Here is a 15,348-nt window from a genome sequence, read left to right on the forward strand (position 1 = left end):
CTCCATTGGATTACAATGATTAATTACGTTTCATAATCACTTTTCTACTTTGTAGCCTTTTAGATAAAATGATAATCTTCTTAGCTCGTTAGCCTTTTAGATTCATCTACTTCATCACATACCTTCTGAGACAACATCAATCATCGATGAATGCTAGCTCTTGGTTTCCTTCTACTAGACTTGCTGTTTCATTTAAAGGCTAGTAATCTGGCATCTCAAATTTACACATGAAGTTGAAATTGTATTCTGGAAGAGAATTAGAATTCCTTTCATTGCTGTCAAGATCTGTTACATCGTTTAAGGATACAATTGTACAAAGTTTGGTTTTCTATACACACTGGTCTCCTGAACAATCACTGTTCTGTCTCCCTATTCCCCTTTCTCTCTCCTTACTCTTTTTTTTTCCCTCTCCTTACAAATCCATTGAGGGTAATTGCTTTTTGTCAACACATGATATATTTTATGATGACACGAAGTGTTAAAAGGTCACGACACATTCGAGAAAGTTGAAGTTATAATTTACACAGCTGCCTCACTGGGGTAAGCAGCCTGGCAAAACGAAGGGGGACAAAAGCCTTGACCAATGTACCATTCTCAGTATATTCCTGCAAAAATCAGGAATTACAGAACAACAGCAGAATTAGTTCTCCTTATGAATGAATGAAAATTAGATTCGCTTAATATTTAGGTAACACTTACAGTTTTCTCCACCATTCCAACCTGATGTATGGTATTGAGAAGCTCTCCTTTGTCAAACGGGACTAAGGCTTCCACTGGAACCATTGAATCCTATTCCAAAGAACATTTCCTCACTAAGTAAAACAGAGTTCAAATTCAGGATTGAACAGACTCAACTATCTTCAAGTTTCAAGGACATTTAACCATTGATATCAAATTAGTACCTTCAACTTTTCTTGCACCGCATTGCAGAATTCCTGTAAGCCATCACCAGTCAAAGCGGATGCACAAACAACATCTTCACTTCTCTCTGCTTCCAACTTGATTCTTTGTGGATCACTAACCCTATCAACCTGGCATAAGCAGCAGCATTTAGAGATTTTCAACCTTAAGTTCATGTTACAAAAAGGAAAACTTAAGAAAAATGCACAAACGAAAAAATATTATATCATCAACATCACAGATAAGCTCAATGCCTCCAATAATTAGGAATTCAAGCATAAATATATCAAGTCAGATTATACAGATCACAAGTACACAGAGGGAAATAGGTCAAATTGTTTCATTTTTCATGTTTTAATTCTTAATAACTCAGAGATAGAGAATATCTCCATTACCTTGTTCCAGACCATTAACCTTGGAATTGCAGAGACATCTAGTTCTGAAAGAACTTTTTCCACAGCATCTATATGCTGCTCTGCTAGGGGATGGCTGAACTTCATAGAGAGCATTGTAAGTTGATAAATTTGAGAGAGAGAGAGGGAGGAATAAAAAAGAAAAAGCAAAACTAGAGATAGCCCACAGCTTGAAAATATTACCTGATGTCCACCACATGCACTAGAAGAGAAGACTCTGATATCTCCTCCAATGTTGCTCTGAAGGCAGCAACCTGTATGAAGCAATCATTAGACAGAAATGGCATGAGTTTTTGGGCTCCACTCAATTTAGAATTTGGTATTAAGTATACAATAGAAACATCTTTCACAGTGAATTAATTGCACATAAAGTACTTAAAATCAGCAGGCACTCTCCTCCATACATACCATGAAAGGAGCTCCTCCTAACATACTCATTTCCAAAAGTGAGGGGCCTTACCAGGGTAGTTGGCAACTTTTGGATGAAACCAACAGTGTCTGTAAGAAGAAATTCGCTTCCATTTTTCATCTGGACACCACACAACAGAAACAAGATTATCATGTTACTGATGATGATCGATAACAAAACTGCACATACTCAATTCAATGTCAGATATTTATAAACTGATTTCGTTCGGGAAGCATGTATTTGACACAGGTGTATAAAGCTAAAGTTGGTATACGTAAATCATGCTACATAACTTCTTCAATCTCTCAGTTCTTTTCTAGCAATACATAGTTGCCTTCTGCTCTAGATAGTGAAAAAAAAAATGCACATAGTAATGGTATGGATTTAGATAGAGAAAACTTCTAGCTATTGCCTGGACAACTTTATTTTATTTAAATCTCCTTCTCTAACTACTCAATTACATAAAAAGAACAGACTAGCTTGAAAGCAAGCTGTACAATAGGTTTTCCGAACATATTTGACTGACCTGAACCCTTCTTGTTGTTGGATCAAGGGTTGCAAAGAGCCGGTCTTCAGATAGAACATTAGCACCAGTCAATTGATTTAAAAGTGTACTCTTGCCAGCATTAGTGTATCCAACCTACAATGTTTTCAATCGGCTTATGAGTCCAGAAACAGAACAGCAACAAAAGAAACTGGCCTTGTATTAAAAATTAAAAAATCAAGCTATCTACTCACCAAAGATACTACAGGAACAGGTACAGAAAACCGGCGGTTTCTGTATTGTTTTCGATGTTTTCGAACAGATTCAAGCTCTTTTTTGAGAACCCCAATCTAGCAAAGCAAATAAGTTAAGTCATGGGAACAACAGCTTTGCAGTTAAAAAGTATTAGAGAAGGTCGCCAGTTTGCACTAGGTATCTATACAAGTTTGAGTTTCTAGAGCAGCAGATATTTATCTGTAAAAAATTGGAAAAACAATCGTTGCTTACTTGAGTACGTAAGATACGCTTGTCCACTTCAATTTGTTTCTCACCCATGCCCTTCACCTTTCCTCCCGCTTGACGCTCAAGGTGAGTCCACATTCTAGTAAGACGCGGCAATTGGTATTCCATTTGAGCCAATGCAACCTAGAAAGCCCCATAACTTGAGTAACAAATATAAAGATTATTTCTTCTTTTGCTTATTTTCATTTTCAGTACACAAAGATTTTACCAACTTCAATCTAATATCAGCTATGACCTCTCTCTTTTCATTTATAGAAGGAATAGAAGCACAATCTGAACTTGCCTGTAAAGCTGCTTCATGTGTTGCTGCTCTCTGGTTAAAGATATCCAGGATAAGAGCAGTTCGATCACAAACTCTGACATCCCCACCGAAAGCCTTTTCCAAATTGCGCAATTGCCTGAAATTTGATAACAGACTCAGATGAGAGATTGTATTAAATTATGAAGGTTTCATGTCAATTTCATAAGGTCCAAATAACTAACCTCCCAAATAATATTTTACCCCATTAGAACACTCTAAGCAAGAAACGATGAAAACTAAGAAAATTATTACAAACCTTACCCCGGTGAGAGCTCATCATCAAAAATTACAGTCTCAACCCCAAAAGCATGAGTTGCGCTCTTAATTTCTGCAACCTTTCCTGATCCTATGTATGTCCTCGGGCTGGGAGAAGATAATCTGCATGGTAAAATACCATAAATAAGACAACTTTAAGCTTAGAAAATAAAATGCAATTTGATTTTGTGACCAAACATTTGAAAAGAAACTCTTACTTTTGATAAGTTGAACCAACGACCATGAGCCCAGCAGTGTCGGCCAGCTGAGCCAGCTCCTTAAGCGACTCCTCGATGCCAAACGAATCCAAAGTCTCGCCTTTTCTCTCCACGCCCACTAAATAAGCTTTCTCTTCAAAAACCTTCAAAATAAATAATTTAAAAAATTTCCAAGTTTTTCCCCAAAATTTGAACTGATAAATCCAAAAAAAAAAAATTACCTCCTTCCCATTTCGTAGCTTGAATCTATCCTCAAAGCTCTCATCATCATTATCATCATCACCAGCTCTCTTCTTCCTAACTCTCACTGGTTTCGGTTCATGTTCCACCAATTCAGCGCCGGCGGCTCCAGTACCGAGTTCACGAATCACTTCCTTTTCTTCCTCGGCCTCGATTGTCGGACTCGGCAAAGAAATGTTATTGACTTCGAGTCCATGTTGAACAACTCGCGCAACGAGATTCCTGCTATTGCCGTGTACAGAAAAACTGATAGGGTAAGTTGAGCGGTTGAGATTCAAATTCCATGGAAAATTGGAGTCGTAAATCAAAGGAGAAGAACGAATCAGAGAACAGAAACATAAGCTCATGATAGAGTATTCTTTTGCCAGATTTCAGTGCTGGAATCTTCAATTTTCAAATACCGTTTATCCCTTTTTTTTTTTTTTGTGTGGTTTATCCAGGTTTCACTTAACGCCCCCGATTTTTTGTTTTGCTTCGACGTCGTTTTATTTGAACTTAGCGGGCTCTATGGTTAGCCCAACCTGAACACTTCTTTAGGGGTCACGGGCTAGTCTTCATTGCAGGCCTGGGCTAATTTTATCAGGCCCATATCCAGCCCATTTTGGTTGGTATTATTCTGTTTTTCCTCCCATATTGCCAAATATTCCAATTTCCAAGCTTCCAAGTTGTAAGTATTTTTTTTATTTTATTCTTTTGCTAATTGCATCAAATAGAATCTTCAACCTAAGCAATAAGAAAAAATATGCTCTTTCTAAGGATTATATCCAATAATTGTGTGGAATTTTTCCGAATAATCCCATATCCTTTATTCCCCGAAATTGAAAATTAGTAAGTTTGGTCTTTGTCAGAAAACCATAGACTAAAAATATACATATCCCCATTTAAGTTAGAATCCAATGAAAAGAAAAAAAAAAGCAAAAGGGTACATGAAACATGAGCAACACATTGTATGTGCCTAATATTCTATTCCTTTTGTTAACCCAACCACATCCCCCCCCCCCCCCCCTTCCCTTTTTGTAAAGCAATTGCATGAATTATATGGAATTTCAAGTTATATATATATATATTCAATACATTGTATAATCTTTATTGGTTATTTAATTTCACTTTGAAAAGTTTTGTTCATTGATTGTGAAGAGGAGAACATTTTCCCTTATTTTTTAAGCAAAATTTATTTATTTGTCATATAAAACATAAACAAAGGAGAAGAGTTTGGGTTTTCCTTTCTTTTTACTTTTAAAAGGCAACAAACATTTCATACACTAAATTATTTATAATTATTTAATACATCAAATATACACATATTCATATTTATATACTAATTGTTGGTAATTTACATATTTTTTTCCTTTTGAGAAGCAATAATTTTCAGCTTTTAAAAGGTGGGTCGAGAATTAGATAGAATCCCATGATTCATGTTGTTAAAGTGACACATAAACACTCAAATCACCCACCAAAAATTATATAAAACAAAGAAGAAAAATTGGTTTAGTTAGCCGTTAGCCGCTAGCGTATGGAAGCATACGCGTGGAAATAACGTGTAAGTTTGTCACTCTCACCAACTGCAAAGTACAGCTAACTCTCTTCCCTCTCCTCTTCCCCCTAAACATTAGTCTATCAATCACATTCTCAATTTCTTTTATTTTTTTTTATAATTTTGTTATTTTTTAAAAGAAAAACCCAACTATGAATCGACCAATGGGATAGCTTTAGATGCTTCCTACACCTTAGAAAAGCAAGAGAAAGAGAGAGAGAGAAGTGAGAAGGGAAAGACACCATTTTTATGCGTTAAAAGGAGGCTTAAGGGCGGGTAATAGGTCTACCAACTGGTAGTTAGCTTTTGAACTCTCTTAAGCAATGAATGAATGAATCAAACAACACCCACCATACAGCAGCTTCCCACTTTTTTTTTTCCTGGTTTTGTTTCCATTTTGCCTCCCTTGCCTTCAAACAACTTTCTAATTTTTTCCCAAAAAGAATAAAATAACATTAAAAAAGGCTACAGCACAGCTTTCCCCTTTTGTTTCTGTCTTGTTTTTTTTGTTACACGTGAGATCCCTGGAAGGATTGACGAGGGGAACTGTTTGTTCTTTAATATTCTTCTTCCTTATTATCATGATCGTTTGTTAGAATAAAATATCACAGTTGTTGTCGTCAATATATATATTTTTTATTTGTATTGAGTGGAGTAATTTAATATTATTTCTTGGGTTGGTGTCAATGTTCCAATGATAAGGAGGTTGGTTGCGTTTGGGATTGTATCTCTTGGGATTGGTTTTTGTCTTGCTGCTTTCAAGTTTCTTTCTTTCTGCTCCCCGCAAGAGGCGCAGCTTCTCTTTGGGGGGCTTTCAGGTAATTCACTTTCACCTTTTTTTTTTTAATTTATTTTTTGTCATTCTCTTCATCCTTTTGCTTTGTTTTCTGAGAGCTGTAATGATTGATTGATTGAAGACTGTCATAAGTTAAAAAGAAATTGTTTTTAGCTTTTGGGGTTGAGTTTTAGTACCCAGAGTGCATGATGGTGCTGAAAAGAAGACAGTTTCAAAGCTTCTGCTTTAGGGGTATGTGGGATTAAATGGGGTTTTGAGCTTCTTCTGGGTATTGGTAATTTGTTTTTTTTTTTTGTTTATTCTGTTTTCTTTTAGTTGGTTTATAATAGAAAAGAAGGGGATGAGGGGGTTTGGCAATGAAAATGTTTCTCTGAGTTTGACTGTGATGGTTCTGTTTTCAGGACCAGTGGGTATTTCATGATGATGGTGATAGACTGATAGTGATGATGATAGGAAGAAATGGGATAGAGTGAAAAGCCAAAAAGAAAAGTCGTACTTCTTGTTTTTTTTTTTTTTCTCTCTTTTTCCTTTAAACCTGTGAATTTCCTCCCTTAAATGATTATGGCTTACCTTTTTATATCTATGGTTACCTGATTCCTTTACCCTCGGAAGAATATCTGAATTTAAGCTCGGATAGGATTTTGCTGTTTCTCTAATTGAATTGATGCAAGATAGTAGAATCTAAACATGAACTAAGGGATGGTCTTCATAAAAAGATAAAAAGGAAGCTTAAAATAGAAGAAAAAGAAATATTCCCAGAAAAAATAAAGAATTTTCGGTTTTACTGAATTTACATGTTTGGTGTACCTTGTGGAGCTATTGAAAAACTATTTTGGTTAATCTTGGGTTGTGGTTTAATGCAGTTTTAGGCAATTATTCTTTTGCTTTTTTGTTAGTATTAAACTATTCTCAGCTTTTCCATTTTCTCTTTTGAGGGAGAAGTGTTTAGATGCAAAACAAGTCAGTTGGTAGAAATTTGGATTTTGTTTTGTTGGGAATTTCTCACGGCTGATTCTGCTTAAAGTGCTTTAAAACTTAAGCAACTGACCTTGTTACTGCACTTTCATGCCATGGGGCAACATGTCATTTTCACATGGCTGTTGTGGTGCTTCTGCTCTTTTGATTCTAAATTCTTTGGCAGATATTACATGAGCTAAGAACAATGATGCAATGATCTAGCTTTGGATTTGTTGATATATTTGGGACTTTGAAAGATCTCTCATATATGTTATTATGTTTTTGTTTTATCAGGATCTATTAGCTGATCACTGTTTTATTGGGAGGTACCCCTTTTTTAGCAATCATTTGATTTGTGGAGACTGGTAATGCTTTATCATTTCTTTCCTGCCAAACATAAGGAAGCAAATTATGGCTACATATTATCCAACTTTAAGCTACCAAAGAGACAATTTATCAACTACATATCTGGGGGACCAAAAGCCTGACTCTTATCTTGGATCATCTTCCCTTCCTGGTAACTCAATATATCTGAACCAAGCTTCGTCTGCTGGGGCATTCTCAGAAATCTTGTCTGGGAGTTCTTTGTCTCTACAGAACTGTGTTCAAATTCCATCTATTGGTGGTAGAAATGAAATGTCATTCATTCCACCCTCAAGTGACACTGTGAGTTTGCAAGCTGTTGATGGGCAGTTAAACATTACAACAAGCAATTCATTATGCAACCCTGTAGCAGGAGATCCCCCTGTACTACCAAGGAGTGTTCTAGATGGTGAACAGAGTTCTCAATCTCAGGGACTATCTCTAAGTCTTGGCTCACATATATCTTCTGGAGTTTCAATACCTCCATTTCAGTATCAATACCAGGGTTATTCTTCGTTCTTTAGTGGGCATCTTCCATTTTCAGGAAAGGGGACAATTCTTTGTACTGGTGATGAGAGCAAAAGAAGTAAGGAGTTGAAAATTTCTGATGGCGTGCAATTTGGCTTTCCTGGAGGCAACAATGATGCATTTGAAACAGATGCTTTGTCTAACCCTCAGGGCTCAATAAGTAACAAACAGATGCATTCTGATATATATCAATTTGAGTCAGGTTTTGCAAATACTATTTCAAACTCCAAATATCTCAGGGTGGCTCAAGAGTTGCTTGATGAAGTGATGAATATACGAAAAGCTTTGAAACAGCCTGATTTGGATAAAAATATAAGCTCTCAACCGAAATCATCCAATGGGATGTCATCAGAACCTAGTGAGTCAGTTAACAACTCCTCTTCTGAGATATCACCTGCAGAGCGGCAAGATTTGCAGAACAAGAAGACAAAACTCTTGTCCATGCTGGATGAGGTGAGCACCCCCTTCCATTGTGCTATACATTTCCTTTTTCTACTTATATTTGGTTTGAATAATTTCTTTTGCTGGCATGCCTGCCTTTGTAGTGTTTCTTGTTTGATTTAGCTTTCACTTTTCTTGGTGACTGCTTTTCTTTGGTTGAATTATTCTGTTCTTTATCACATCTTGGAAACTATCTTATATGTGTTTTAGTTGAGCTTTACCTGTTTTGGAAGATTACTAATGGTCATGCTTTTGTTATAGGTTGATAGAAGATACAGGCAATATTACCATCAAATGAAAATTGTGGTGTCTTCTTTTGACTTCGTAGCTGGTTCTGGTGCAGCCAAACCATACACTGCACTAGCCCTACAGACAATTTCCCGCCACTTCCGCTGTTTGCATGATGCAATCAGTGGCCAAATTCAACTGATTCAGAGAAGCCTTGGAGAGCAAGAAAATTCATCAAACAATCAAGGAGGAGCAATACCTCGTCTCCGCTATGTGGATCATCAACTCAGACAACAAAGAGCTCTTCAGCAACTTGGTGTGATGCGAAATGCTTGGAGGCCTCAAAGAGGGCTTCCAGAAAGCTCTGTTTCAATCCTTCGTGCTTGGCTTTTTGAGCATTTTCTCCACCCGTATGTGCTTTGATCCTTATTGTACCTATTTTACTTGCAAAATACCAAGAACTTTGGTTCACTAACCCTTCCTGAATTTGGTTTTGACCAGCTACCCAAAGGATTCGGAGAAAATCATGCTCGCAAAACAGACAGGCCTGACCAGAAACCAGGTAAAGAGATGGAAACCCAGTTATCTGACCTGTAAATCATGTGTATCCTAGTTTTCTTGTTGTATCATTAACATCCACGGTTAATTTTGGTATCCACCTATTGACTAACCAGCCAATCTAAACCTTAGTTTATTACTCCTACCAAAAAAAAGTGTGCATCATTAATTAGCAACACATTTAGTAGAGGAATTAATCTATCAGTTTCTTCTCTGATGTGGGGACTCCTCTGCACATGTCTTGCTCACTTGTCAAGATGAATAATTCGTTCATCTATTTTAACGTGCTTTTGTTTCCGCTCATATGTACAGTTACTAATGGTTTGACTGGAGCAGGTTGCAAACTGGTTCATTAATGCGAGGGTGCGTCTTTGGAAGCCCATGATTGAGGAGATGTACAAAGAAGAGTTTGGTGAAATGGACTCAAACTTCAAATCTTCCTTAGAAAATGCAGCCAAAGCAACTAGAGAAAATTCTTCTGCATCTGAGGATAGGGGAGAAGAATTGCAGGAGAGTATGACATCCAAAGTTGCTGATGCCGATAATGTCCAACCAGGACAAATTCAACACCAGAAACCTGATCATATCCCAGATGTAGAACTGAACAGGCCTATTGCAAGATCAATGTTTCAAAATAATGCTATTGGAGATACTGGCTCACCTGCTGGGATGAAATTACAGGTTGACAATAGGAGTAACATGGAGAGCCATAGCCCTTATCCAGATACAGTCATCCCATCCAGCCAGCATGGTCGTGGTACCTTTGTGGCTGGTGATACCATGTATGATTTAACAAAGTTGAGTGGTTTTACAGTTGGTGGCCAAGTGTCACTTGCACTTGGTTTACAGCATCATGAAAATAATAATGTCTTTCCCATATCTGGAGAGACCAATATGAGAGGTAACAGCAAGGTGGCTTCTTCTGTGGGGCCAGAGACAGTGGACTTTCATTGCATGGATCCAGGAAATCAACAAGACAGGTTTGGAAATCCCCATATATTACATGATTTCGTAGTCTGAAGAATGTCCACATCAAGCTTTATGGACGGGGATACCTAATTGTTAGGAAATGGATCACGTGATATGATGACAAACCAAAACAGAAAAAGCAAGCCTTTGATGTGTTACTTTGGGTTCCATGTTTTAGCAGAGATGAGAAAGACGCAGCATTATCATGATAGAATATAGATATTGGGTATATGATACCCATTTGTAACATACAAATAGATTGGTGTAGTAGGTGTATACATCTGTAAAGATATGGTAAGATTGGTATAGCCTTCTGTGTTCTGCTGAATAAGGATTCTTTGTACAAGTAATCTCAAGTGTGATACTGATGTATGCTATTTTGGAAATAAATGTGGTTAGAAATAACTAGTACACAAGCTAATGAGAATGCATGGCAATTATCTCAAGATCCAGGGTGAAAAATGTGAACTTTGGAAACCTAATATCTATACATATGTGTTCGTTACAGATAAGGTATGCATGTGTTTTTGTCATATCTTGTGCAGAAATATAGAATTGAGATACACATGGCACAATAACCAAATGCCATTAATGTGTAAATTTCATCTCTTTGCTGCTTGTTCCATCCGTTTTTCCTTGAGTCGTCACAGGTACTAATGTTGCAATATCTGGGCAATGGTCTGAGGATATTAGCCTGACCATGGTGGGTGCATGTATATGTTCTATCCTCGGATTGCAATGGTGGTCCTTTTGAATTAATGGCTCTGTTCGTGGACCGTGTGGCCTTGCTAATCAACTCAATACCCTGTATTCCTTCCTCTTTTCCTCGTCCATTACTCCATTTGGCCTTTCCCTTTTCCTTACCTGCAATCTGACCTTGAGCTTGAAACATGTTCTGATTTTTGCATCTTTCTTTGTATCCCTCCCCCATTGGCTGAAGTACCTTCATCCTTCATTCTAATCTATTATCATTGATATCTACTTTTGAAGTGCTCATTTTGGATACAAGTTTGCACTTTGCACTAGGTACAACTGAATTTTATGCAAGAGTTTCTAAAACAGTGATACACATTCTTTTGCCTTTTTTTCCCCCGACACTTGATATGGTAGGCTTATTAGAGTTTTCAGCTAAAATGCACAATTTCTGGACCAAATTCCCCATTCAAGTTTCAATGTACATGGGTTAAACTATGGAAGTACAGATAGCTGGGCAACCTAGCGAAGTTTGCACAGGACGTGGGACTGTGAATGACAATAATGCTCGGTTAGTGCATCTTTCTTCTTCAAGAGGCCTGTTCCTTGGTTGAGAGGGCCATGTTCTTTTCTTTTTCAGTCTAAAAATGGCAACTGATTGCCAGTTACCTCCCAAGTTAAGATGACTGGAGTAACATCTGGGTGATGTTAATAAACTCTAGTGGAAAACGAGGGGTTAATGGAGTTTAACATGGGCGATAATGCTTGCAGCAGTATTGTTTTACGTTAGCAGTATGGCGAAATGTTTCAGATATTGCACGCTTTTAACCTATGAAGAGAGTGGGGGCCTTTCAGGTCCCGAAAAACAACAGGGTTACGGAACCAGAGGGCGACAACTGAAGGAGGCCAAAGGAACAAAGTTGCAATCATTACTTAAAACATCCAAACAGACCAGCCCAAAAGATCACACCACACCCAGAATCAATCTAATCAGCTCACTTCTTTTCAAACCGAATTCAATTGCCAGCCTTTTTGGTCTCTCTCTCTCTCTCTCTCCCTTTCTATGACAGCACAAGAACCCATTTTTCATTTTCCCTGCACGTCCTCGAAAGATAGTGATTTTCATTGTCCTTTCAACATCTCTATGCATGACTACAACAGCTAACAGGAAAAAGTTATATATTCCCATATGGTTTACAGACTCACAAGCAAACAATCTTAAAACTGGGAGTGTGCAAAAGATAGCCCACTTTTTCTCCTCCTTTTGCAGATTACAGCAACGCAGTCCACAGAAGAATTTAACATATTGAGAGCTCTCCTTGTGTGACAAGCGAGAGACAGAGTTTACACTGTTTTTGAGCTGAAAGTACTTTTGAGTCTCCCAAAGAAATGTAACTGCAGGCAATAAAGCTGAAGGATTGATGCTTTTGCTTGTTGTTTTATGGTCAGGGAAGAAGTTGGGGACCATCTTTCCCTGTCATCTTATTCATTTCTTCTTGGCCAATTACATTTGCCTTTTTGAAGAACTAGCAGAGGTCTATGTATCTAGGTCTTCTAGCTTTTGGCTGATTAGATTTAGACCTAATCCCTTTCTTTTTTCTCTGAGGGAGAGATAAAAGTCATTCTTTTTCCTCTATGCATTATTAGTATTTGTTACTGCCATCAACAAAGGTATTTGCAGTTTTCCACCTACTGACAGATGCTTTGTTGCTTGCTTTCCCATTCATTTTTCCTGCTTATTAAAGACAAGTGAGTTCCACTATCTTTTCAACTTTATCATTAGTTCCTTAATTCTCCCAATCAGGGCTTCAGTTAGTTACAAATGGCTCATTAGTTTATTTCTTTGTCTTGTTTTCAGTAATACCGTTCCTGTACTTCAACCCCTTCCCTACTTTTCCCTTCTCCATGCTTTGCCACACTGAAACTCCTTGTTTCCTTTCCCTCCCTTTCCCCCGGTTCCCATTTCAATTTGTGAATCCTCAACAAGGTTTGCTTCCAGCTTAGTTTTAAAACGGTTTTGCTTACCAAGGAAAAGCAACTGAGCTGATTGTATTCTTACTTGTGGCTACTGATTCTGGGATCTCTTTGTGGCTCTAGATCTTACTTGCTTTGGGTGCAAAAGGCAGTACAGATTTCCATTTCAGACCTGTCAGCCATTACTTCAGGTGGACCTGTGTTTAATGCCCAGCAACTTACGGCTTTGTACTTGTTATCGATTGCTGAATATATTCACCTTGCTTCAATCTGAGTCTTACCCATTACCCGCTTTTAATGCTTGTCACGTGGAATGGTAATTTGTCTTTGCTTTGCTTACCATATCTATGGCTCAATAATTTTAGTTGACTCGGTGACTCACTGGTCTTAAAATGGTACTTCCAGATTCTGCATCTCTTTCATTCCTTAATCAAGGCTCATAGTTTCTTTTGCCTCTCGTATTTGAAGGCCACTTGCCCTGGCTTTTTAGCAACTCTTGAAAACCTTTAACTTCCATTTCTGTTACTATGGTTTCCCGAGATTCACCTCCAAATCCAGCTTCTAGTATCCTACACCATTTTATTATCTCAGATTCTATTAATAGCCAAAACCAATTCGAAGGCCAACATTTTGGTGCTTATGGCTCTGCTTTGAGAGGCAACCACCACAACACATTTCCCCAGTCCCTTGGCTTGTTGCCTAGCATTCAGTCTCTTGGGGAAAGAATGTCTAGATCAATGGACCTTCTTCCAGCTCCCATTGTCGCAGAAGAATCTGAGATTAGCCAGACTAGACACTTGATGGACCTTCTTGGAGCAGCTAACGAGACGAGCCACCAGACTCAGAGGCTCTCACTGTCTCTGGGTTCTCACATGCTTGGTCCTTCCTTAAATTCTAATATTGCAAGTTCCAGTTACTTGCTTTCCGGGGCAGAAGACAGAGAAGTTTGTAATCCAGGAGTCGAACACATAAGTGATGATTACTCTTTCACAGCTAGCACATTTGCTTCAGCTTCCACCTCATTACACCGATCTTGTTCGACTGCGTACGGAGCAGAATCTTTCGGTACTGCTATTGGGAATTCGAGGTATCTAAGGCCAGCTCAGTCCCTTCTAGATGAAGTTGTCAATGTTGGCAGCAAAAATTTTGAGGATCATGTTTTTGGGAAGTTATATCTAGGTGACAGAGGGGTAGGTTCAAGACTTTCCTCTGAATTAAAAGCAGAATTCTGCAGTAACGAGATATCATTGCCCGAAAAACACGACCTTCAGATTAGACTTGCAAAGCTCATTGGATTGCTGGAGGAGGTTAGCAAGACCCTGTTGGACATCTTGTCGTGTCAGTTACTATTTTTTAACTTGATTTCTTACTTCATAACGTCATTATTGTTATATTTTCAGGTTGAGATCAGATACGAGAAATACTACCAGCAAATGGAAGAAGTGGTTTCATCATTTGAAGCGCTAGCCGGTGTAGGATCAGCAAAGACTTATACTGCTTTGGCACTCCAAGCAATGTCCAGGCATTTTGGCAGTCTAAGAGATGCCATAATATCTCAAATAAATGTCATCAGGAAAAGGTTTTCACAGGATTTACCGAAAATCAACAGGGGGTTATCTCAACTTAGCCTGTTTGATAGAGATTCTAGACACAACCGACTGTCCCTTCAACAGCTTGGAATGATCCCAAGCCAAAGGCAAGCTTGGAGGCCTATTAGAGGATTGCCAGAGACCTCTGTAGCAATCCTTCGGTCTTGGCTTTTCGAACACTTCCTTCACCCGTAAGTGCATCTAAGTATAATCACGTCCTGCATTGATTCTTTAAAGCACAACTCTTAACATTTGTTTCATGGTTCTTATCAGTTATCCAACAGACTCCGAGAAGCTGATGTTGGCATCACAGACAGGCCTGACCAAGAATCAAGTAATTCCTTTTAACAAGATTCAACTTACCCACGAATCATCTATTTGTGTACGCTTAGTTGATGCTTTTGTTTATGTCAAACTGGGTCTAATTACTGTTAATTCAGGTATCAAACTGGTTTATAAATGCTCGAGTTCGACTTTGGAAGCCTATGATAGAAGAAATGTACAAAGAAGAGTTTGCAGACTCTCCTCAAGACTCTGGTCCATCATTAGCTAGCAGTTCCATGGGCAGGGAAGGTATTGCAGCAGATCAAGCTGAGGATTGAAAGAGTAGCAAAGATCACTTTAGACAGATAGTAATCTATGCTCCTTACACCTTTCGTTTTTGTACCCAAGGTTATTAGACTAATCAGATTGTACAATGCTCTTCCAGGATTTGATTGAAAACTAATTAGGCTCAAAAATTCAAGTCTCCAATCCATTTTTGAAGCTTAATAGTGGAAGCTAGCTCTCATAACTTCCTCATGGCACGACATGGAAATCAGTTTTGGCAGTTGAATTTGCTGTGTTTAAGCCATTTTTGTTGTAAAAGAGAAAGAAATTTTTTTTTTACTGAAGGAAAGTTTGATTGAAATAAACAGACAGACAACTCACATTCTTGTATGATATTGTTTAGTCCTATTCACTAGAGTCCAGCCTG

The 15,348-nt window shown here is 38.1% G+C and overlaps 3 protein-coding genes across 5 annotated transcripts; 2 read left to right on the forward strand and 1 right to left on the reverse strand.

Annotated features, from left to right (window-relative positions):
• Positions 234–4,170, reverse strand: LOC18591453 (GTPase HflX). 2 transcript variants are annotated; one of them, XM_007017572.2, is made up of 13 exons: positions 3,724–4,170; positions 3,503–3,645; positions 3,291–3,407; positions 3,012–3,126; positions 2,714–2,851; positions 2,461–2,556; positions 2,249–2,362; positions 1,774–1,842; positions 1,497–1,567; positions 1,296–1,389; positions 903–1,031; positions 700–789; positions 234–605 (listed from the first exon to the last, which is right to left on the reverse strand). In XM_007017572.2, the coding sequence occupies exons 1-13, from the start codon at positions 4,087–4,089 to the stop codon at positions 513–515; spliced, it is 1,635 nt and encodes a 544-aa protein (XP_007017634.2). In that variant the 5' UTR covers positions 4,090–4,170; the 3' UTR covers positions 234–512. The 2 variants fall into 2 exon arrangements, with proteins under 2 accessions (XP_007017634.2, XP_017981265.1); XM_018125776.1 differs by lacking the exon at positions 234–605 and having other exon boundaries at positions 718–812.
• Positions 5,456–10,537, forward strand: LOC18591454 (BEL1-like homeodomain protein 3). 2 transcript variants are annotated; one of them, XM_018126233.1, is made up of 5 exons: positions 5,456–6,094; positions 7,324–8,373; positions 8,623–8,999; positions 9,091–9,151; positions 9,484–10,537. In XM_018126233.1, the coding sequence occupies exons 2-5, from the start codon at positions 7,441–7,443 to the stop codon at positions 10,165–10,167; spliced, it is 2,055 nt and encodes a 684-aa protein (XP_017981722.1). In that variant the 5' UTR covers positions 5,456–6,094; positions 7,324–7,440; the 3' UTR covers positions 10,168–10,537. The 2 variants fall into 2 exon arrangements, with proteins under 2 accessions (XP_017981722.1, XP_017981723.1); XM_018126234.1 differs by lacking the exon at positions 5,456–6,094 and adding an exon at positions 6,220–6,303.
• Positions 12,025–15,311, forward strand: LOC18591455 (BEL1-like homeodomain protein 11). Its single transcript, XM_018125326.1, has 4 exons — positions 12,025–14,090; positions 14,184–14,563; positions 14,646–14,706; positions 14,813–15,311. The coding sequence occupies exons 1-4, from the start codon at positions 13,311–13,313 to the stop codon at positions 14,972–14,974; spliced, it is 1,383 nt and encodes a 460-aa protein (XP_017980815.1). The 5' UTR covers positions 12,025–13,310; the 3' UTR covers positions 14,975–15,311.

Source organism: Theobroma cacao, chromosome 8 (genome assembly GCF_000208745.1).
Source record: "Theobroma cacao cultivar B97-61/B2 chromosome 8, Criollo_cocoa_genome_V2, whole genome shotgun sequence".
Lineage (NCBI taxonomy): Eukaryota > Viridiplantae > Streptophyta > Magnoliopsida > Malvales > Malvaceae > Theobroma > Theobroma cacao.

Coding starts and splice junctions, on each gene's coding strand:
- LOC18591453 (XM_007017572.2), bottom strand. CDS start 4,089: ATGAGCTTATGTTTCTGTTCTCTGATTCGTTCTTCTCCTTTGATTTAC. Junction 3,646..3,723: donor AGCTACGAAATGGGAAGGAG/GTAATTTTTTTT, acceptor TTTATTTTGAAG/GTTTTTGAAGAGAAAGCTTA. Junction 3,127..3,290: donor GATGATGAGCTCTCACCGGG/GTAAGGTTTGTA, acceptor ATCAAATTTCAG/GCAATTGCGCAATTTGGAAA.
- LOC18591454 (XM_018126233.1), top strand. CDS start 7,441: ATGGCTACATATTATCCAACTTTAAGCTACCAAAGAGACAATTTATCA. Junction 8,374..8,622: donor TCTTGTCCATGCTGGATGAG/GTGAGCACCCCC, acceptor CTTTTGTTATAG/GTTGATAGAAGATACAGGCA. Junction 9,000..9,090: donor TTTGAGCATTTTCTCCACCC/GTATGTGCTTTG, acceptor GGTTTTGACCAG/CTACCCAAAGGATTCGGAGA.
- LOC18591455 (XM_018125326.1), top strand. CDS start 13,311: ATGGTTTCCCGAGATTCACCTCCAAATCCAGCTTCTAGTATCCTACAC. Junction 14,091..14,183: donor TCATTGGATTGCTGGAGGAG/GTTAGCAAGACC, acceptor TTATATTTTCAG/GTTGAGATCAGATACGAGAA. Junction 14,707..14,812: donor CAGGCCTGACCAAGAATCAA/GTAATTCCTTTT, acceptor CTGTTAATTCAG/GTATCAAACTGGTTTATAAA.